This window comes from Tupaia chinensis, unplaced genomic scaffold (genome assembly GCF_000334495.1).
Source record: "Tupaia chinensis unplaced genomic scaffold, TupChi_1.0 Scaffold000455_1, whole genome shotgun sequence".
Lineage (NCBI taxonomy): Eukaryota > Metazoa > Chordata > Mammalia > Scandentia > Tupaiidae > Tupaia > Tupaia belangeri.
This window is the reverse complement of record NW_006159963.1, coordinates 641,392-665,281: the sequence shown is the minus strand read 5'-3', so window position 1 is coordinate 665,281 and position 23,890 is coordinate 641,392. Positions and strand designations below refer to the sequence as shown.

At 42.5% G+C, this 23,890-nt stretch overlaps 2 protein-coding genes across 2 annotated transcripts in view; both read left to right on the top strand.

Annotated features, from left to right (window-relative positions):
• The window catches only part of C5 (complement C5), a 116,453-nt gene extending 109,311 nt beyond the window's left edge, over positions 1–7,142 (top strand). The window contains exons 39-41 of the mRNA XM_006155491.3: positions 362–445; positions 5,984–6,122; positions 6,591–7,142. Of these exons, the coding sequence (XP_006155553.1) occupies positions 362–445; positions 5,984–6,122; positions 6,591–6,729 (362 nt within the window). The 3' untranslated portion in view covers positions 6,730–7,142. The remainder of the gene's footprint in view (positions 1–361; positions 446–5,983; positions 6,123–6,590) is intronic.
• Positions 7,143–7,213: 71 nt separating this feature from the next.
• Positions 7,214–23,890, top strand: part of TRAF1 (TNF receptor associated factor 1) — a 55,261-nt gene continuing 38,584 nt past the window's right edge. The window contains exon 1 of the mRNA XM_014590512.2: positions 7,214–7,282. The gene's annotated coding sequence lies outside the window, so the exon portion shown is untranslated. The remainder of the gene's footprint in view (positions 7,283–23,890) is intronic.

Sequence of the window (23,890 nt, the reverse complement as noted above, 5' to 3'; positions counted from 1 at the left end):
CTCTTTGAAGGGCACCCCTGGGCAGGACTCCACAAATTTTAAATAATCAACATTTGAATTTTATGTCCAACAAAGGTTTATTTCATTTGCTTGTATTGTATACTTATTATGTTTAATTTAATATGGCTCTTAATTGGTCAGTTCTACAGCAGTGGCCAGGGCTAATGATTCTAGTAGATTCAGAGATTGAATCAGAGTGAAGGGATTTGGGAAGACTTCTAGGAAGAAATAAGACCTACCTCAGAGGCCTGTATGGCTTGCTGTGCTTCCTTTCTCATTTGTTTAACAAATTCTACTCTATAGAACATGGTATTAGTAGTATTAAGTTTGGATTATTTCAGTTTTGTTTTTTTTTTAACAGCTTATAAAGTTAGGATCACATCCATCACTGAAGAAAATGTTTTTGTCAAGTACACGGCAACCCTTCTTGATATCTACAAAACTGGTAAGACTTCATTTATTCATCCATTCTTTCATTCAACAAGTATTTTGTACTTACCACATGCCAGGCATTATTTTAGACACAGAAGATACAACTTGTATAAGACAACCGGGGTATCTGCCTTTATAAAGCTTTTATTTTACTTGGGAGGCATTTCAAAAAAAAAAAAAGATGTTTACATAAGGATTTCAAGTAGCTTGTGGAAAATGGAATTAAAGTTCAAATTTACTTTGATGCAAAAAATGTTTGAAATCTATAAAAAGTTTTTCATAATAAGCATTTTTCATGAACTTTTTGAAGCCCCATTCATATTGAGTCCTTTTTTTACACACCCCAGTCATACTGTTTGATACATTATTTAGTTGTTCCTTTATTCTTTTTACAAGTTGTTTTATTTAACTTTATTTTATGTATTTATTTATTTTTTTAATTTGACAAGAGAGGGACAGAGAAGGGGGGGAGAAAAAGAGAAAATGAGAAAGCAAGCCATCAGGTCCAAGACTTGAACCGCGGTCAGCCTTAACCACCTTGCCACCTGCTGTCTCCCAGTTATTCTTTTTAGTAACCTGACAGGAACCAAAACCATAGCCATTTCAGTCTTCAACTTTTCATTTTAAGTTATTTAAAACACTTTTTAAATAGTTGAGTTATTCAGTAATAATTAAAATATCTTTTTACCTTAATTATTTTTCCACATAGCCATTTTTCTCATTTCAATAGGCATAAAAATTGAAATGTTTATGTTGATTTTTTTTCTCTTTTGAAATTCTTTTTTCTTTTTCTTTCTTTTTTCTTTTTTTTTTTTTGAGAGGTTTCTTCTACAGGGCACGTGCATTCACCAGAGAGACAGAGAGACACAGAGAGACAAAAAGCGAGAAATCACCCCCCAGGGGGGATGGCCACGCCGCAATCCCTTCTCCTCCATTCTCCTCTTGGGATCTTGGGCACGCACACATACCTGCCCGGCGTGAGTTTAAGCCACCAGTTCCAGGACTTCAACTGCGGTCAACTACATGGGAGTTCAGCGACATAGCCATTACACTAACTGCTGGTCCCTCTCTTTGGAAATTCTAACAAATATTTCATATCTGAAAATGCTTCATGTTTTTAATTAAATTTTTATTTTTATTTATTTTTATGCCAGATAGTGCCTTCTCTCATCAGAGGTAGCAATGCTCGGGAGGCATGGTGATAAAGCATCCCCCATGATAAACAGTCACGCTGCAATCACTTCTCCATTTCTTCGTCCTTTTCAGGGCTTGGGACATGCAGGCACTCTCATATGTTTTTCAAACCACCAAGTCTGGGACTTGAACTGTGTGGTTGGCCACATGGGATCCAGCTGCCTTAGCCACCAGGCCATGGTATGGCCTAATGTTTGATTGTATTTAACAATACTAAAGTTAAAGGTTTTTTATTTTTTATTTTTTTTATAAGAAAGAGAAAGATACTCTTCATTTATGGTCAGAACCGCCATCTTCCGATAATTAACCAAAATGATGAACACAAAGAGAAAGAGGAGAGGTACCTGATATGTATTCTCTAGGCCTTTTAGAAAACATGGAGTTGTTCCTCTGGCAACATATATGTGAATCTACAGGAAAGGTGATATTGTAGACATTAAGAGAATGGGTACTGTTCAAAAAGGAATGCCCCACAAATGTTACCATGGCAAAACTGGAAGAGTCTACGATGTTACCCAGTATGCTGTTGGCATTGTTATGAACAAACAAGTTAAGGGCAAGATTCTTGCCAAGAGAATTAATGTGCATATTGAGCATATTAAGTATTTTAAGAGCAGAAATAGCTTCCTAAAACGTATAAAAGAAAATGACCAGAAAAAGTAGGAAGCCAAAGAGAAAGGTACCTGGGTTCAGCTGAAGCACCAGCCTGCTCTACGCAGAGAAGCCACTGTGTGATAACCAATGGAAAGGAGCCTGAGCTACTGGAACCTATTCCCTGTGTATTCATGGCATGATAGGTGTTAAAAAGAAACTGACCTATGGCCTATAAAAATGTTTTCCTTAATTGAATAGAATTGTGTTCCCTCCCCAAAGCTAAATTGGGCTCTAATTCATTTTGTGATATCTTTATTCAAATTTTACCTGTAAGATGTTAGGTGGCTTATTATGCAACAAATAAAACTCAGTTGGTTAGAAAGAAAGAAAGAAAGAAAGAAAGAAAGAAAGAAAGAAAGAAAGAAAGAAAGAAAGAAAGAAAGAAAGAAAGAAAGAAAGAAACTCTTTTTTATATATTTTTAAATTATTATTCATACATTAAATCACTATATATCATTTAGATTGTGAAGAGACTTCACCCAACATGATATACACCTCAGTCCAGCCCAGTTGAGACCAACATACACGTCCTCATCAACAGATAATAGACCTTGTCTGTGTCCCACAGTGTCTTACCTCTCCATTTTCCCCCAAAATTTCCTACGCTCTCCCCCTCTCACACTCTCTATCCACTTCGTCTCTAATGTCCATTACAATTTTTAATACTTTTATGTTCTCCAGTCTTTCAGTCTCTACCATAGAGTGTGGACAGTCAGTATATGTTAAGTGGAGACGTGCAATGTTTCTCTTTCATAGCCTGATTTGCTTCACTCAGCAACAAATCTTCCATATTCATCCACTTTCTATCAAATTCCATGGCCTTGTTGTTTTTTATGGCTGAATAGTATTCTATGCCATGGAGTATAGGGTCTCAGCACACCATGATTTTCCCCTACTACCGCCTTTAAGGCAGTATCATAGGCAACATGTTCAGACTGACTGAGCTCCAACCTGGGACCTTGCTACATGGCTCCAGTATCAAGCAGTGACACCCTGTGGCCTATGGCCACCACACTCAGTGGAATTTAAAATGCTAACAATTCTTTCCAAATCGTTTCTTGTTTTATCAACTTTCATGAAAGAATTTTTCGGGGCCAGCAGGTGGCGTGGTAAAGGCACTGTAGTCCCACATGGCCAACTGAGATTTGAGTTCAGGACCTGATGGCATGCTTTCTCACTTTCTCTTTCTCTCTGTCTCTGGTCAAAATAAAAATAAAAATAATAATAATAACTAATGGAATTAAATAAATAAATAACTCTTTAAAAATAATTTTTCTTTTTATTATTTCAAATGTCTCACCATATGAAACTGATTGGTGGTGTTATTTCATAGTTTTCCTCTTTAATGATCACAAATTTTCTTAATTTGAACCCTGATTGCCATTCTGATGAAATAGGTATTTAGTACTTTGCTACTTGCACTTTACAACTTTTGAGCATCATTTGCTTCCATCCAGTATTTATATCACAAGGGACTAGTCATTCCATTTTCACTGAAATAATAGAGTGATTTTCATTCAAGAAATATAAATTGTTTTATTTTGCATTCATTTTTGTGTAACATCAAAACTTTGTTCTCCTATAGATTTAGAATTTATTTTTAGGACATTTAAAAGAAAATGTTAAGAAACTTTTGGGGGCCAGCAGGTGGCATGGTGGTTAAAGTGCTGGACTCCCAGATGGCTGTTCAAGTCTTGGACCTGGCAGCTTGCTTTCTCACCTTCTTTCTCTCTCTCTGTCTCTCTCTCTCTCTCTGGTCAGATTGAATAATAATAATAATTAATTAATTTTAAAAAAGAAACTTCTGGAGACTTTATCCCCTCATTCTGGATCTTTATATTTAATGCTAATTATAAGTTTTTAATTTACATAAATATAAAAATATCACACACTTACTTCTTACACAGGAATTACTGCACACTAACAATGAACTGTTTGGAATCAAAGACAAGCTGTCTTGTTTGAAGATGTTTTCCTAAAGCACAGAGTGCTTAGAGTAGATTAGGATATATTAACAGATGAAAATAAGTTTAGTGTTTTAGAAGTCAAAGTTAAATAACTATTCTCTCTTCTGTATAGGCTTGATACTTTCCATAACAAAGGTTTTGAAACATAGTAAGAACCCCTGTGGCCACATTGCTTACTATGAGGAGGGCTGAATAGGCAGATAGTGCTGGAAATGCTGCTCAGCTGCTGCTGCAACAGAAAGTAAATGGTTGAAACAACCTAAAAAAATTAACTTTGGGTCGGCAGATGGCACGGTGGTTAAGGTCCTGGACTCTCACATGGCAGACAACAGTTCAATTCCTGGACCTGGAAGCTTGCTTTTTCACTTTCTGTCTTTCTCTGGTCAAATTAAAATAATAATAATAATTTAAATAAAATAATTCAAAAAATAGAAAATCAACTTTATTGCTCATACACTAAACTTTATATTACTAATGAAAGTTTCTCATTGGCACAGTTACTATTATATACTATTTACAAATAGATTCAGAAGTTCTTCAGGATTTAACAATTAGGAAGACTCTGCCAGAGTTAATAGTCATCAGCCTTGAATCTGAGGGAATCTCAAAATTCGTGGAAAATGTGCACTAGGAAAAAACTCTGCATGGGTTTCAGAATATTTTCATGCCAAAATAAACTCATACTTTAACTCCATTTTCCCATTTTGAAGTCCCCTCACATATAGCTCCTGCCTCAAGGAGCTTCTAGTAGAGGTGAGTAGACAGATATAAAGGGTGAAACGTTGTGTTAGAAATTCTGGAATAGGGCCAACTCCGTGGTCCAGTGGTAGTGCACTGCTCCAACAAAGATGGGTCTGTATGGAAAGTTGTGAGTTCAGTTCTCCAATTAACCTGTATGCCCAGGATGAGCATGCCCATGATCCTGGCTGACTGGGAAGGCTGCATAGAGGGTGGAGATCCCAGCATATGACTCTGTTGAGGGTGCTTGTCTCTTTCACATGCTCTCTCCCTGAAAAGAAGGAAACTTAAAAAAAAAAAAAAAAGGAAGAAATTCAGGTATAAAAGAAGTAAGGGGGAAACAAAGATATTTATGATAAAGAGCACCAAGGAATGGATACTGCGAGAACTGGAGATGGATCTAAAGACAGGTCAAAGCCCAGTATGGGAAGGAATTCATCTTGGGTAACGGTAATTCATCCTGGCTCCTTCTGAGTTCTTCCCGAATCCCAAAATTATTATTCTTAAAAATTCTCAAGTCTTTCACATCTTGTACTTTTCTGCAAAGTTGACCACTACCAGCTACTTTTATATTTTGTTATGTGTAACATGTTGAGATTAATATAGTTCCACTATGGAGAGGTTATTTTAATTCCGGGTCTATTAGAGCATTTATAGAGTCCTTACTGTGTTCTAAGCACTTCCCATATATTAATTCATTTAATCTCACAACAGCTATACAAGGCAGGTTTATTTATCATGACCTTTTCTCAGATGAGGGTTCTGAGTCTTTGTTCAAAGAGTATAAACTTTGCCCAGAGCCACACAGCCAGGAACTGGCACAGTTCAGCTTTAACCCAGACAATCTGCCTCTGAAGTCTGAAATCTTAACCAGTGGATACTGCCACTCTCCAATAGCCAATAACCTCTCAATAGCCAAAAGGAACTCGAAAACTTGTGGGAGTTTATCATTGTAACATTAAAAATGTGTATAATAACCTTACTTGTGTGTGTCTCAGGGGAAGCTGCTGCTGAGATAGACTCTGAAATCATCTTCATTAAAAAGTTAACCTGTACTAATGCTGACCTGGTAAAAGGAAAACAATATTTAATTATGGGTAAAGAAGCCCTCCAGATAAAATACAACTTCAGTTTCAAGTAAGTCATTAATATTTTGGAGTCTCTGGTCTTCCCTTTAAAACTGAGTGTAATTTAATCTTAAATTCACTGTACGTTTCTTATGTCCCCTGCTGTTAACCAACACACCATTAAGAACATAATGAAATAATATGAGTTTAAAACAAAGAATTATTTTAACTGTCATGGCAGCTGAGGACTTAGCTGAGTTGGAAACCATCTGAGTGACTGAATCTGTGATCATTGTGAGCTTGCTCGTCTGACCTCTCCTAACCACTGCACTGGTTCCCTCAGTATGTTCTCAGACTGTTCTGTTTGTAAAGAGGAAAATGTGTAAATATGCATTTTATTATGTGTTTTAAAATAGACATTGAAATGGTCCTGAGGAGTTTGGCTGACAGCCTAAGCCCTGGGGGCTCTTACAAAGGAGATCAAACATGCTTTGTTAGTGGCCATCATCACAATTGGTTCTCATTTTTTTCTTGGTAGGTACATCTATCCTTTAGATTCCTTGACCTGGATTGAATACTGGCCTGAAGACACCACGTGTTCATCCTGTGAAGCATTTTTAGCTAATTTAAATGAGTTTGCTGAAGACATCTTTTTGAATGGCTGTGAAAATGCCTGAAGAAGTTCGGCTGCATATGGTTTTCACTTTCAGACTTCTGTTGTTAAAGTTCATTTTTCCCTTTTCTCTTTTTATTTCTTTCTCTTTTTTTAACATTCACAGCTGGTCTTATTTGGAAAGCTCACTTTACTTTAAATTAATGGCACTTGCTTTTATTAGAGAGCAATTTTAAGAGCTGTCGCTTTCTGAAATAACATGGCCTTGGGGGGCATGAAGACAGATACTGCAAGGTTATTGGACACCAGAAGCAATAAACTGGAACACCTCCTAAAACCTTCCACTCAGAAATGTGTGCTGGGGCCAAAAGAATAGCCTCATTGAAATAGAGTATCTTACAAAAACATGGCCTTTGCTTGAAAGAAAATACCAAGGAACAGAAAGCTGATCATTAAAGCCTGACTTTGCTTTCGAAATGTGCTAAAAGAGTATGTTATTTTATGTTAGATCAGCATCAGCCAAACAGACAGGCAAGTTGAGAGAGGTGGAGGAAGGCAGCAGTAGAAATCCTTAACCCTGAGCAGACCGAACCTGAGAGTCTTCAGCAAACGAGAAGGTAGGCCAGCATGTCTTTGCTCTCCCCTTCTACACCTTCTCATACCCTTGTTGTGAGATTCCTCTACCCTCTTCTTCTCCCTCCCAGCCCACTTTCATTTCTCCAGGTCTCTGCTATTGCCAATCATTGCTCTGCCAGAAGCAGGCCCCAGTGACCAACTAGCTGAAAAGAACTGACCTTTGTTCTACCCTGGCCAGATCTCTCTTTGAACCTCATTTTGCACTTTATAACAGACAATTCATAACAGGAGTTTAATTTTTAAGTGGCATTTTGCAGCCCTTAAGACTTTATAAAAGAGTTCTCACATATATTTCCGTTACTGTCGCAAGCATCTCATAAAACATAGAAATTATTATTATCTCCATTTTATAGATGAGGAAATTGAGGCTCAGAAAGGTAAAGCAACCTTTCCCAACCTGGTAAAAGACAGAGTCCCATAACAACCCCAAGGCACATTCTCAGTCTAACCACGTCCCTGTGCCATGTCACTACACATCACATTGCTCATCAGATTTAATTTCCTCAGACTAAAGTAGGGAATAGTGGGAGTTTCTTAAACATACTAGGGGACTAATGTTTTTTAATGGAATTAAGATACGAGTTTATTTTGATGCTAAAATCGTTGAAATTCATGCATAATTTGTTTCATAATGCAAACTTCTCATGAACTTTCTGAAGACCTCCCTCATAGGCTAACCAGTCCCACAGAACTATCACAAGGAAACATAAAGACAATCTCTGAACATAATGGCAGCAGTGACTGAAATGCATCTTCTTTCGAAGGGTTTGCATGTTACCAATAAGGTGAAACTGCCTGAGGCCTTACAGTGTGTCTTGTAAACATAATGCTAAGATTTTCCACTTCCAGAAACTCAGAGCTTATTATTTTTTTAATGTCAAAGCCCACACTGTAGGCACTCCAGCACTCCCTTGGCAACAACAACCAGTAGTGTGTAAGATGCCCAAACTGTGTCGGCTGGGATAGGAGGAGTGTCTCCTGTCACCTTCTTGCTGAATGTGGGGTTGGGGAGAACCCCTGGAGCTGGCACAAGACTCCCCGAGCTGCTTGGCCACCTTCTCCCTGAGCACTGGCAAGTAGGTCAGCCATGACAGTTGATTAATCCAGAGTGCAGCTGAACTGTCAAATTTCAAAGAAGGCCAAGTTTGCAAGCTAGCCTGGCACCATTTAAAACATATGCCAGCTCCTCCTCAGCTAACTCCAATACATTCGGACACATTTCTTAGCCTTCTGTGACCCTTCAAATGAAATCAGGGCTTTACCCGACCCTACATGTCTCTTCCAAGGCATCTGTGCATTTAAAATAACTTAAGCAATCCTACAAAAGTACTGGTCTGTATGTAGCCTCTTGACTACACTGCAAGCTCTGGAGGACAAGATCCAGGTCTGTTCTGCTCACCATTATCTCCCATGTGTGGCACGATGCCAACACACTATAGGGACTCAATAAGTGGGGGAGATGAGAAGACCCTCCTTCTAGCCATGGCTTTGTCCCAATTGGTAGTAATTTGAGACAAGCCTCTTAAAGCCTCTTTCTTTGAAAATCTATCAAACAAGGGAGTTGAATACTCTAATGTCTCTCTTTTTTTAAATAATTTATTTAATTTTATGTATTAATATTATTAATTTGCTGTAGTGCACATGCACACACCAGAGAGAGACAGAGAGAGAAAGTGAGACAAGCCACCTGGTCTGGGACTCAAACGCACCAACAGCCATATGGGAGTCTAGTTCCTTAACCATCACACCATGTGCCAGCCCCTCTAATGTCTCTTTTATCTCTATTCTAAGAAGCTATTTTACAATCCTACAATATAAAACAGGAAACAAAACAAATGGCATATAAACATCCAAATACCAGTTAAGTATTTCCATGTGTAAGTGTGAAGGGAGCTTCCGGGGGCTTCCTGGAGAAGAACAGGGATTTGGACAGGTGGAGAGGGACAGGCAGCCCTGGCTGGTTGAGGCGAAGGCAGAATATAAGGCGGGTGTCCACTGAGGGTAAGCAGGAAGATTTTCGGTGATGCAGATGAGTGTTGTTTATCTTAATAGCTATGTCTATGTTAACATGTATTAGAGAAATATAGCGGGCTCATCAAGTCCATGATATAAAATTTTCTTTTAAAATACATTTATTTTTCAATTTAAGTCTATTTAAGGAAAAGAATCAAGAAAATAATGAAATTGTTCTTTGCCCCAAAATCAGGAGGTTGGTATGCAAATGACTGAAGTTTAAGAAACCTGATGCGGTGTCTGGACAGTGGCAAAGCAATAACGTGATGCTCTGCTGTGTTAGACCCTCATGGAAGGGTCCTGGGTTCATGTTCCAAGGCTTCCCTGTACACATCGGGCACACGCATTCGCCCATGACCCAGGCTGGCTGAGGATGGTGGGGGATCACAGTATGAAGTTCCCATGGGATATCTCTCTCTCTCTCTCTCTGAAGAAATAAATTGATAAATTAAAGTAAAAGAAACTTGATCTTAAAATGCATCCAACTGACTATGAGCCAAACTCAAGGCCAGCACCTCACTTCTTACTTCTCAGAGACTCTGGGCCAAAGGCATGGTCAATCTTTCTTTATAGCCCCTGTGATGCTGATTTATTCAGCAGCATTCCTCAAATATGCATTCATTGGTAATTATGAGTTAGGACAATTCTAGATATTAGGTCCCGAGATCCCTGCCCTTGTGGGACTTACATTCCAACTCAAAGAGACATGTAATAAACAATAAAGATGGTAGTTAGGGGGTGGATCTGGAATATTAGAAGGTGTTAAGAGCTATGGGAAAAAGAAAGAGTAAAACAGTCTAGGGGAGACTGGCATGGCGAGGGGAGGGTCTACAACTTTAAATGGTGTTGTCAGGTCAGGGTGGGCTTCGACGAGAAGGTGAAATTTGAGCAGACTTGAAGGACGTGAAGTGTGAGCCACGTGGACAGTTAGGAGAAGAGCATTCCAGTCCCCTATGGGTACCTAGTGCCCTAGCCTAAAGCGGAAGCATGTGCTGCAATGTAGGAAAAGCAAGGAGGCTAGGGGACAGATGCAGATCCTGCAGGCCAGCGGGTGGACCTTAACTCTACTTCAAAAACATGGGAACCATTGTAGTATTTTGAACAGAGGCGTGACATGGTTTGTCTTACCTATTCAAAGGATTTCTCTAACTGCTATGTTGAAAATAAGGCAGGTGGGGCCAGCAGGTGATGTGGTGGTTAAGGCACTGAACTCCCACATGGCCAATTGCCAGTCCCAGACCTGGCAGCTTTCTCTCTTCCTCTCTCTCTCTCTCTCTTTCTCTCTCTGGTAAGTGCATGTGCCCGGTGGCAAATTAAAAAGAGAATAAAATTAAGTGAATAATTCTATTTTAAATTATTAATTTATTTATTTTTATTTATTTTTAAATTTGACCAGAAGGGGACAAAGTACATGAGAGAGAGAGAGAGAGAAAGTGAAAAAGCAAGCCACCAGGTCTGGGACTCAAACTGTGGTCGGCCATGTGGGAGTGTCCAGCACCCTTAACCACCATGCCACCTGCTGGCCCCAAAATAAATAATACTTTTAAAAAAGAAAAGAAAAAGAGAGAAGAAAAGAAGGCAAAGGTAGGAATAAAGAGAACAGGGGTCTACTGAAAGAAACCAGGCAAGATTTGATGGTGGCTCAGACCATAGTGTAACAATGGAAGTGCTTGAATTCTGGATGTATTTTAGAAGTAGATTCAACAGGATTCTCTGATAAAAGAGTGGCTAGCAAGTGGCACGGTGATTAAAAATTTGGACTCCCACATGGCTAATTGCAATTTGAGTCAGAGACCTGATGGCTTACTTTCTCAGTTTCTCACTCTCTTTCTCTCTGGTGAGTGCATATGTCCTGTAGCAAATTAAAAAATAATTATAATCAGGACCAGCAGTTGGAGTAATGGCTATGTCCCTGTACTCCCATGTAGCCAACCACTTTTCAAGTCCTGGACTTGATGGCTTAAACTCACGCCAGGCGCGTGTGCGTGCGTGCCCAAGATCCTGAGAGGAGAATGGAGAAGAGACTGTGGCATGGCCATCCCCTCTGGGGGGTGAGTTCTCACTTTCTGTTTCTTTGTCTCTCTCTATCTTTCTGGCCCTATAGCAAAAATTCCTCTCCAATCATAATAATAATAATTATTATAATGATAATGATAAATAAAGTTAAATAAATAATTCTTAAAAAGCAGCAGAAAGAGAAGAGTGAAGGATGATACTAATATTTATGTCTTGAGTAACTGAACAAATGAGTTATAGTTTTAAGACTGGGAAGGTTACAGGTAGAGCCAAATTGGGGATTCAGTGGTCAAGAGTTCCATTTTTGGACATGTTGAGTTTTAGAAAAGATCCATTAAACATCCAAGTGAAGGGGTCAAGAAGTAAAATGATTGTACAGTTCTGGAATTCAGAAAAGAGGAATGGATTGAATATATAAATTTGAGAGTCATCAGCATATTAAAGCCATTAGACTAGGTAAGAGCAATAGGATGTAAATAGAGATGGGGGGGGAGAAAGGACCTTGGATGGGTCTTTGAAGCATTAAGCTGCTCATAAAAGAGATGGAGGACCCATTGAGTTAGGAGAAAAAAACAAGAGAGTGTCCTTCATGACAAGTAAAAGAAAAAGGTTTCTAGAAGAGAATGTTGGACTCTATCAAATGCTACTGAATGAAGATAAGGGCATGGCAACTGGGTTTAGCGTTGGTGACTGACAGAAGCAGTGTAGGTGGAGCAATGGAGATAAAAGCCTGATTGGAGTGGGTTTAAGAGTGAAGGGGGGGACCAGCAGTTGGTGTAATGGCTATGTCGCTGGACTCCCATGTAGTCAACCGCAGTTCGCGTCCCGGACCTGGTGGCCTAGACTCACACCAGGTGCGCATGCATGCCCAAGTTCCCAAGGGGAGAATGGAGGAGAAGGGATTGCAGCATGGCCATCCCCTGGGGCATGATTTCTCTCTGTCTTTCTGGTGAGCGCACATACCCTATAGCAAAAAAAAAAAAAAGAAAGAAAGAAAAAGAAAAAAGAGTGTGACTAGGAAGAGAGGATTTGGGGCAGGGAGAGTGAACAACTTTTTCAAGAAGTTTTATCTCAAAAGAGAGCAAAGAAAGTAGTTGAGGGAATTAGAATGAAATGTTAAGATGGAAGAAATATCACATTCCTATACTAAAGGGAGTAACCCAGTAGAGAGTAAATAATGGAGGACATTATTTTACGGGAGAGAGGAGGGAGACTTGCTAGAGGACTGTCCTTGAAAAGGTTAGAGTGGATGGAACTGGAGCACAAGTAAAGGGCTTCATTTTACATGAGAGCATTGCTGACTCATCTATGCCAGAGGTTGGCAAACTTCGTATGTAAAAGGCCATGCATTAAAATATCTGTGAAAGTTTAGGCTTTGCAGCCATATAATCTGTCGCAGGTGCTCAGCTCTCTCACTGTAGCACAGATGCAACTGTAGGGAAGGCATGAAAAGCGGGCATGAACAGAGGCCAGGCTGGATTTACCCTGGGGGATCAGTGTACTGACCCTGCTATGTGGTAACAGACAGGGAGGCAGAGTACACCAGGCAGGAGCTGGTAGGTGGGTAGCTGTGTTGAGAGTCTGTGCAAGTTTCTTTCTCTGAGAAATAGGAAGATCATTAACTGAGATGGAGGATGAAGAGGAACAATTAGAGGAATGAAGGGAGGGGGAAGGGGAAGATTGTTGTCTGGAAAAGAGGGAGACTGAAGGATTAAGGGCTTGTGATAGAATTGCCTGTCAGTGCTAGGGAACACTTGAGTCCCTGGTCAATAATGTAAAGTGGGACTGGTTGGCATGGATTGTGGGATTTGCTCCAGCCATGTTTAGATCCTTTTCAGAGTCAAATGAAAGTTATAGACGTAGCAATTCCCTCTAGTCAAGACAACCAGAACACCTGTCGTTGAACAAAGTTTACTGATTCTGCAGCAGGACAGAGCACACCATGGGAACCAACAGGTTTCTCAGTAATAGGTGTTAGAAAAGATATTAGGGGATTGGGGCTCATAACAGATTGTTAGGGGAAGATTCTGGGAAGCCACATTTTCTCCCAGACTGGATGCTGTCAGAAAACAGGGCAGTCCTCTGATTGAGGATCCAAATTCCTTCCTAGCTGGAAGGAAAAGAAGCAACATTCACTCACTTTAACCAGGATCAGGGAATATGTGGTCATTTTTGTGGTTTAAATAGTGTTCTTGCTTTTATTCTCTGCTCAAACATGATTATGACAGTCTTTTATTTGTCTTGATCTATACAGTGTGATGTTGGTGTTCTGTGGTATCAGACATGGAAAACACCACAGCCTGGCTCTGAGGACCAGGCCAACACCCAAGGACACCAAAACCCAACTCCCACTGCCAAGGACTACTCTTCCCTTTCACATACACATTTTCCCAGAAAGATGCACATTTGCACCCTATTTCAGAGGCCCCCTAAAAATCCATGTGTGGCTCTCACGCTCCTGAAAACCAGCCTTAACCACCATGGGGCCAGCAGGCGACATGGTGGTTAAGGCCCTGGACAACCACATGACCAACTATGGTTCAAGTCTGAGACCTAGCAGCTTGCTTTCTCACTTTCCTCTCTCTCTCTCTTTCTCTCTCTCTCTCTGTCTCCCTCTGGTTAAATTAAAAATGAATGAATACCAGCCTCAAGAGCCAGGAATCATAGCCAACTCTGGAGGTTCTCAGAGACAAAAAGCAAATCAGGATCATGTTTCCACAGGTGTTCCCATTCCTGAAAAGAGATTGATTCTGTATGTTTACCACAATGAGAGAAAAGCATCACCAGGAACTTGGTTTTCATTTCTGTTTGGAAGATCAAGATATTTCTCTGTGCCCTTGAATCAGAGGAAAGGAAGGAAGGAAGGGAGAAGAAAAGAAAGAGTAAAGGAGAGAGAGTAAAGGGAAAGGCATAGAGAGAAGGGAAGGGGTTGGAAGGAAGCGATTGTTTTAAGATCAGATGAGAATTCCACTTCTAAGAACCTTCTGGATTCATCTCAGCTGGCAGGGTCGCTCACCCTGACAGACGTGCTGGCAGAAATAGCTCCATTCCTTGGAACACAATGTCCACTCCCTCACTGTTTCCATCATTATAATCAGATATGCTAGCACACAGTCATGAACTATATAATCCTATAATGTCCAAACCAGATAGGACCTAGAGCTCATCTCAGCCAGTTCCTTCATCCTTACCTGGGAAAGCTGAGGCCCAGAGGAGCCACACACCTCGGTCATGGCATTAAGTGGAGGGCCGGGGCACAAGCCAAGGCCTCTGACTCTACGCCCAGTGTTCTTTCCACCACACAGGTGAGCAGAAGTTACAGAGACATCGATTCTGGGGACCAGCAGTTAGCGTAATGGCTATGTCACTGAACTCCCATGTAGCCGACCACAGTTAGAGTCCTAGACCTGGTGGCTTAAACTCATGCCGGGCGAGTGTGCGTGCATGCCCAAGATCCCGGGAGGAGAATGGAGGAGAAGGGATTGCGGTGTGGTCATCCACCCGGGGGATGATTTCTCGCTTTCTGTCTCTCTGTCTCTGTCTTTCTGGTGAGTTCATGTGCTCTATAGCAAAAACCTCTCCAGAAAAGAGAGAGAGAGAGAGACATCAGTTCTGGCTCCTTGACAAGAAACATTTTCTTTCTTATTTTAAAAGTTATTTATTTCACTTATGTATTATTTTTTAAAGTTTGCTATAGGGCACGTGTACTCAACAGAAAGAGACAGAGTGAGAGGGAAAGTGAGAAAACAAGCCACCAGGTCTGGGACTCAAACGGCGGTTGGCCATGTGGGAGTCCAGCACCTCAACTACTATGCCATCTGCTGGCTCCAAGAAACATTTTCTTATAGCCCAAGCTGCCCAGATACAGAGAGGTTCTCTAGAAAAGATCAAAATATTCCTCTGTGCCCTTGAATCAGAAAGAAAGAAGGAAGGAAGAAGAAAAGAAAGAGTAAAAGACCAAGTCTAGCACATTATCAGATGTTGCAAAACTTCCCTGATAGTGGTCTAATGTCCCTTCAGCTCCAAAAGGCCATGAATAGCCAGAAAAACACCTGTTTTGCTTATTTAAGCTTCATTTTCACATCAGAGAAATGGAAGTAATAATAATTCCCAAGACGATTTCTGTGAGACTTAAATGAGATAATACAGAAAATGCATATTAAATTATTCCTGCAGTGCCTGGCCCAATAAAAGTAACTTGTGGTTGCTTAGTACTATATCCCTGGTACACCACAGGTGATACAGTCAATAATTTATTTCCTTATGAACATTCAACTTAGAATCATAAAATATTGAAGTTTAAGGATTCTCCCAGAGGGGCCAGCAGGTGGTATGGTGGTTAAGGGCACTGAACTCCCACATGGTCAACCGTAGTTTGAGTCCCGGACCTTGTAGCTTGCTTTCTCACTTTCCCTCTCCCTCTCTCTCTCGCTCTGTCCCTCTCTGGTCAAATTGAAATAAATAAAGTTAAATAAAATAATTCTTTAAAAAAAAAAAGAAAAAGATTCTGGCAGAGAGAGAATCTAATCAACTCCTCCCCATTTCACAGATGCAGAAATGGGCACAGGGAAGAGCAAGCTTCTGCATTGAGCGGGAGGTGAAACCCACAGCTCAGGGCTCTGCTTCCTGCACTGGCGGCTGCTGTCTTCTCCTGCTAGCTGGGCCTAACAGGAGCAAGACCACAAGGCAAGCAGAGACCAGGCGAGCCTGAGTGGGGATGGGAGTGGGGTCCAGGGCTAACACATCCAACAGATGAAAAGAGAAATCAAAGGTTTTTGTTGTTGTTAGGCTGGAGTTTGGGTGGGGGGTGTGTGTGTGTGTTGCGGGGGTTGGGGGGAGGTGGAAGAAAGGCTGAAACTGTTTAAGACAAGATAAATTGAGGAAAGGATTGTTTGGTTTAATAATATTTTTTCCAAATAGAGACTCTTTAGGAAATTAGAGCCAGGACTGGACTCTCCACCTCTGAGAGCAGAGGAAGAGGAGAAAGGAGATCTGCCCAGAGTAAGCAGAGAAAGCAGAAGGGCTGGGGCCTCGGGGCAGGGTTGGTCATCATTCATCCAATCTTGCCACTTCCTTTCACTTCTAAATGAAGGCCAAGTGTGGTCTGTTCATTAATTTAGTGCTAGGCATGGAAATGAAATGACCCATCACTTTGGCTATATTGTATGTCTGTGTGAGAGAGAGAGACAGAAATAGAGAAAGAGGCAGAGAGGGAGACAGCAGCAGAGAAAGGAAGTGTTACTCTAGGGAAGTAATGCAGCAAAGATTAGGGCACTAAACCATGAGACAGAAGAGCTGTGCTTGCTCATGACCTTGGGAAAGGCCCTTAGCCTCATCAAGCCTCAATTTGTCCCCCATAAAGTAGGATGACATCATCAGCCTTGAAGGGTTGTAAGATTTAGAAAGATACCCAAGTGCCAACTCAGGAGAGAGCTGAACCTGTGGCAGCCATGGCCATTAGCTGGCTGTAGGGTTTCTCTTAGCTTTCTGTGCCTACATTGTCTCTGGGAAATGAGGCAAGAATTTCCCCTAGCCCAACTTACAGAGAAGGCTGAAAGATACAAGGATAAGGTCAAGTGAAAGAACTTTTAAACTGTAGCATTTAGTACAAATATGGACATAGCACTAATAACCAAAAGCAACTGTGTGCTAAGCTATCATAGGCAGACAATGCTTTATGTGCTTTTAAAAGACTAGGGAAAGGCTGCTATCTTAAAACACAGTCACTGGGCTGTCCAGTGGTATGACTAAGACAGCTAAATCCCACATGGCTGACTGGGCAGTTCTAGTATAGGATTCAGTTTTTTTGAGAGACATACTGGGTACATGTGTGTGCGTGCCCACAATCCTGAAAGGAAGAAGTGAAGAATGGATTGTGGGGACCAGCAGATGGCGTAATAGTTACATTGGTGGACTCCCACATAGTCAACCGTGGTTTGAGTCCCAGACCCAGTGGCTTGAAATTCATGCTGGGCACGTGTGTGTATGTGTGTGTGTACAAGATCCCAAGAGAATGGAGGAGAAAGGATTGCAGCATGGCCATACCCGTAGGGAGGGTGATTTATTGCTTTCTGTATCTCTATATCTCTCTCTCTCTCCAGTGAGCACACACACCCTATAGCAAAAATCTTTCTTAAAAAGAATAAAAAAGGGATTATGGCATGACCATTCCCCAAGGTGGTAACGATTCTCTCCAGTGAGCACACACACCCTATAGCAAAAATCTTTCTTAAAAAGAATCAAAAAGGGATTGTGGCATGACCATTCCCCAAGGTGGTAACGATGATGGGGGGGGGTGCTTTGGTGCATTCTGTGTCTCTCCTTTTCTCTCTCTCCACACACACACATGCCTCCAGCAAATTAAAAAAAAAAAAAATCACCCCTAGTCCCTCAAATTTCCTTAATAGTGCTTCTTCTTTCTATCCTGGAGGCAGGCACTGTGTGGTCCCCTAACTGGCAACATCTCCTGCAAGCTTGTTAGAAATGCAAATTCTAGCCTAGCCTTGGTGGCTTAGTCATGGCTTCCTAGGTGGCATGCTGGAAGCCACATGGCCGACTGCTGGTTCAGATCTCTGGCCTAGTGGACCTGAAACACACCAGGCGTGTGTCTGTATGCCTGATATCCCGACTAATGCTAGCTCTCTAGAGCTGGGGGAAAGGAACTGCAGCATGAACAGACCCTGCCGAAGGTGCCTCCCCACCACTTTTTCTCTCCTGTACATGCATACATGCTTTCTGTCATGAATATAAACATATAAACAGACAAGTGCACATTCTCAGGCCATACCCCAGTCCTGTGAATCAGGGGCTCTGATAGCAGAGCCCAGATATTTTAGCAAAATCACCAGGAAAATTATAGGCACATAAAAGCTTAAGTGCTCATAACTTGTGAAAAAGTAGATGCTGATTCTGTAGGTCTGGGGTGAGCTGGAGCTTCTACAACTCCTGGGTGAGGCCGATAGTGCTGGTTTTTGGACTTTGAGTAACAAGGTTGTAGAGTTCTTTAAAGTCAGGGATTCCTGCATGCTAGGAAATAACCCCTTAGCAGCCAGCACCTTGGTTGAGAGTAATTGTGTACAAGGCCTTTCAGGAACTGGTTGCAGGAGCAAGAGGCAGTAAACAGAAGGTACACGGGAAGAGGTTTTGAAGGTAGGAGGGCCTAAAAGGGAAAGTACGTTGCCTTTACAGAATGTGCCCAGGGCAGGTCTGGGCAAGGCTTGCAGCCTTGGCGACGGAGGAGAGGGAAGACCAAGCCTCACGTGTTAGGGGGAGCCCGAATCAGGCAAATCTTGGAAGGGAGTGATGAAGAGGAGGATGTCCTACAGGAAAGAGGTCGAAAGATCAGGAAAGATTTGGGGAGGAGAAGAGGGACTGGTTGGAGGAAGGCATGTTCCACGGCTGAGAGCTGTTGTAACTAACCTGTTTATGCCGTGGGGCTGGGAGTTGCAGGGAAAGTGTCCCACGTGAAGTAGACCGAGGCCATCAGGATGCTGCTGTTCAAGACCAAGCACGCCTTGCCCTGAATCAGAACATTCCGAACGCCCATCTGTCCTCTTCCCCGACTACTCCCAAGGCTCCCTCACCAAGCGCAGGATACAGGGTAGAATTTATTACTATTATTATTTCTCCCATGAGAGAGACCAAAAGACAGAAAGAGTGAAAGAACCCCCAACAGGGCCTTCATGCCATGATCTGCCCACAGCCTCTGTCAGTTCCAGATCACGGGCAAATGCACCCCCGGAGGTCCCAGGATGCACACCCAAGACCATTCCCACGTGGGTCCGGTTTATCACTGCTGTGCCACTGCCCGGCCCTAGCATTTTTCACTTCAGTGAAACAATCTGTTCTCTTTTACCTTTCTGTTATTTTCCTTTAGCTCATGTATTCTCTTCAGTACAGATGTAATTTTATAGTTACTTTATTCTGGTCCATTTGTTCTTAGTTTGCACTTATTTGTTCTTAGGGGTCTTTTTCATTTCCCCTTTCAGTAATGCCCCTATTATCCATGTATTTTCTCTCTTTCTTCCTTTCTTTCTTTTTCTTTTTAATTCCGTCATTGCTGTAGTGACTGAGTAGGAAGCCTAGGGCCACAGGGGCAAGGCACTGCTGAGTGGACTTGGCAGGTTTCTCTGTTCCTGGAGGCTTATGTTCAGAGACACTCCTGTTGCTTAGTGTTCCAGACCCCATGTCCTAAACAGAAGAGCTTCAGTCCAGAAAGAGCCTCTGCAAAAGAACCTCTAGTTCCAGATCCAAGCCCCACTGTGTCCTCACTTCTACCCAGCCTCCAGGAAACCTCGCTGAACTGAAGAGGAGGTGCCGATCAGCTCACTCTGCCTCCTGTAGCCAGACCCAACTTCATGTAACACATCTATCCCCTGCCTGATCCCAAATTATTTTATGAGAAGCAAATTCTGATTCTAATGTTCTATTGCATGTAACAAACTTCACTTTATACATCCGGGATTCAAACTGCCGTCGACTATGTGGGAGTCAGTGATGTAACCATTACACCACCTGCTGGTCCCAAGCTAACTGACTTCTAGAAGAAAGAGAAGCACAAGTTGTTACATCATAGCATGGCTTTAAAGGGCCTAAACCCTGACTCTTGGGGCGGGGCGGGGGGAGGATTCTGTGGTTAGATATTAGATATCCCCCAGTCTCTCAGGACCTCTCGCCCTATGCCAGCATTGTGCTACCCAGTGTCCCACTGGAGCCCTGGGCATCCATAGTACCTTCAGTTTGTCCCCCAGTGGTTAGATCACGGAGACTTCCACATCAGCTCTTCTGTGCACAGCCCCTGCTTCTAGTCCCAGGAAGAATGCTCCTTTTCCAAAGCAACTTGGGGCCTTCAGATTGCTTTGTTTGTCTCAGATGGTGCCCATCTCTCACCTTTGAGATTTCTCAGGTGGCTATTAAATGCCAATCCACCATGTCTCCCCTCCTCAAACTACTATTGACATACATCAGGCTCTCTAGACTCTCTGGAGCCTCTCTCTCTTGATCTGAGAAGAGAGAAACACACCTTATCACTAGATCTTTCCAACGGGAATCTTCATTCCACTGTGATCTCCCAGTGCCAGAGCTGTGGGTCTCGGAGGTTTCTCCACAGCACCATACAGCTAAGTAGTCTAAAGTGTATACGTACACATGCATGCCTGCCCATATAGGAGAATCCAAGACAGACCCCACCCTTTTTATCCAGGGTTTTAATCTATCAGGGCAACGATAATAACGCCCGTAAGATGTCCTTACCCAGTGAGGGGGAGAAGGCTCCACAGGGAAGGTGACCTCTGTGCTGAGTCTTGAGGGATAGTCAAGAAATTGTTTTAAGAATTATTTACTTAATTTTTATTTATTCATTCATTCAATTTGACTAAAGCTGAAATGAAGTCATTGCAGAGTGAGAAAATACCATGAGCAGATGCCCAATGGTGGGAGTCGAGGGAGGTGTGGACAGGGACATGTAGGCAGTTTGTTTAAATGAGAAAAGTGGAAGATAAGGCGAACCCATGCCAAAAATGAATAAGACAAGGGGTTGAGATTTTTTTTCCTACAAGAAATGAGATGTTTTGAAAGCTCTGAGCAGAGTAGGAGGATAGACTAGGGAGGGCAGTGACTAACTCCTGGTGAAACATGTTCTTCATTTTCTTGAGTCATTAACGAGGGCCCCGTTAAGGGGAAAAACAAAACAAAAACCTTCCAGGACTTGCTTTCTTTTCCAGGAAAACCCCTGCCCTCTGGAGCCTCTCGTGTGTTCAGTTTATAAAGACATCCAGTCCTGTTCCTGTTAGTTACGGGCCTTGGCACAGCTGCCCGTCAAGCACCCTGCTCCAAGCTCTGAGGCTCTCAGCTTCAAAAGTCCGTTGGGGCTGCTTAGTCCACTTCCCCCATGGCCCTGAGCTCTCTACAGAGTCCAGGCAGAGGGCTTCCCTTTCTGCATGGGAGAACCAAGGAACACTTACTACCAAGGAGTCCAGCCACAAGGTTTCTGCCCTGGGCCCATTGAATTCAGACCTGTAGCCAGATGGGAAAAATCCAGGAGACTGAGAAGCCCTGAAAAGAGCAGGTTGGAGTTCAAGACCCATCTCTTCCCCATTTCCTTTCTGATCGTGAGACTTCACAGGGCCTCTGTGTCTTACTCTCTAAAATGGAAACTAACCAGCTAGCTCTCAAGGTTGTTTGTGAAGATAATATGATAAAGAATGGTGAGTATAACTAGCAGATAACAGATACTCAGTAAATGCTCTTCCCCTCAATGCTCTCTGTCTCCATTCCCTTAACTAGTGCACGGGGCAGGGATTCAAGGGTAAAGCTGAATTGAGTGCAGTTCCCAAAGTTCTGTCATCTGCCCCACACGGGGATCCCAAAAAGAGAAGAGAGCCTTCATCTGAGCTCTAGAAGCGACCTCTTTTTATTATTTTGACAATAAAAGATAAAAATCACAAAACAGCACTTGCTAGCAACGCACATTGGCACACATCTGGAATGAGGCCACACCCACTCCCGTCTCCCTGTTACCACTGGCTGACTCAGTTTCTCTATCTATACAGCAGCCTGCTGTGGGTCCCCTTCTTTCCTTCTGCAGCTGCCCACAAGGTGGGAGCATCGTGCCCAGAAGAGGGCGCTCCGAGTGCACCCTCCCTGCCAAGGATCTGGGGAAAGGCAACAGGCCAAGGAAAATTCTAGTGGAAAAAATGAAGAAAGGATTCCAGGTTTATAAGTCTCAGACTTTGAAAAGCAAAACTGCTGAGTTGAATCCTGAGTTAGGGAAAAAGAACACCACAACCGCCTCAAGATTTCCAGGAAACTATTTGTGAAGGCTTTGAGCAAGGCTGGCAGAGGGACTGGTAGGGACAACTAGGGGCAGTCTGACTTGAGTTTCAAAGCCTTGAGAAGTTGGAGATGGGAATATGCTATGTGCATGGGTGTGTCTGTGTTCTTGGACATGGTATGTGGGTTTCCATGTGCCGGTCGTGTGTTCGTGTGCACCTGTGGGTAAATCTGTTTATTGAGTACCTTCTGTGCTCCACTGAGCACAGTACTAGGTGAGAGAAATGCAACAGCAAATAAAACACAGTCCCTACATTCACGGAGCATAGGTTGGTGGGGGACACAGTTAACAAGCAATCTCAGTTCCAAGTGCAGGCATCTGAGAAGCCGTGTGTGTGTGTGTGTGGCAATTGAGAACATCAGCTTCGTGGTCAGGCAGCCTGGTCAAGTCCAGCCACCCATTAGTTACACGACATTGAGGATATCTCTGGCATGCAGTCTCTTTAGACTAGAAATATTAAAACCTCATCCTAGGAGCTAGTATATGTGTGTCAACATCCAGCGACGGTTTCTATCATGTGTGTCAGAGACCACGTCTAGATGGACACACAATGTGTACAGTTCTGATGCGTTAGGCTGTGCATTCATACATCTGTTTATTTTGTATTCATGGAGCACCAGGCACTACTAGACATGGTTTATGTGGATGCTCATTTGGTCTGGGTTTATTTTTTGGCTTACAGAGTGCTCTAAAAATCAAGACATTTTGCATAACAATCCAAGTTTCTAGTTTCCCTTGAAACCTTGAAGGAGCTAACCATCTTGCTAGTATGTACATGTATGTGCCTGCATGTCATGGTCTGTGCTTCCTGACAGATATGTCTCTTCCTGGGTACCCTCCTTCCTGGCCAGTCTCCAGGGCTGTTCTTGGAGGGGTTCCAAGACAGCTCAAGGAAGCTTGTGTACAGACATGTTGTCTGTGAAAAGAGAAGCAGGACCAGGCAGGAGCTGATGTCAAGGCCCTGGGCCTCTTCCAGCAGTTTCGTTTCAACAATCGAAGGGGCTAGGGAGAGTGGTGAGTCCTACCCAAGGACCTCTGACTGTGCAGCTGGACACTGGTTTATAGAAGATAACTAAGGATGGCTGGTAGACAGACTGGCTTTTTTTGTCTAGTTGATTTTACATTTAAACAATGTCTAAAGGATAGCTCTGAAATAATTAAGACAATGATCTTCCCAGAAAGTATACGGATGTGTATGCTGGGATGTGTATGCTGGGGTTCTTTTAAAAATAAGCAAAAAACCTCATGGTGGAAGGGATAGATGTATTGGTTAAATATATCTTGGGAATCCACAGGTGTGAAAGATAGGGGTGACCTTTTCCTGGTACCCCTGGATCCTCTTCATAAATGATTACTGGGCCCACTGTGTGTAAGATGCAGACTGGCACAAGGGCTTATAAAGACATATATGCTTTGTCCCTTGGCCCTCAATAAATTTGGTTTTATGGAGAGATGTTCAAGGAAAAGTGAATGCAGAAACAAAAGGACAGCGTATTACTGAGACATTTTGGGACAACAGGGCATCTGAAAATAGAGGAAGAGGCTTCTGGACCTCTGATGTAGTAGAAGTTCGTTTCCCTCTTTGAGCCCCCATTTCCCCTTTTGTAAGACAAGAAGTCAAGGAGAGAAGCAAACACCAACCCCACTGTCACCACCCTCCCGGCCCAGCATGGGCACTCTTTGAGGGAGTGTGGCTATAGCCCTGGCTCTTTGCCTCTTACTCCCGCCC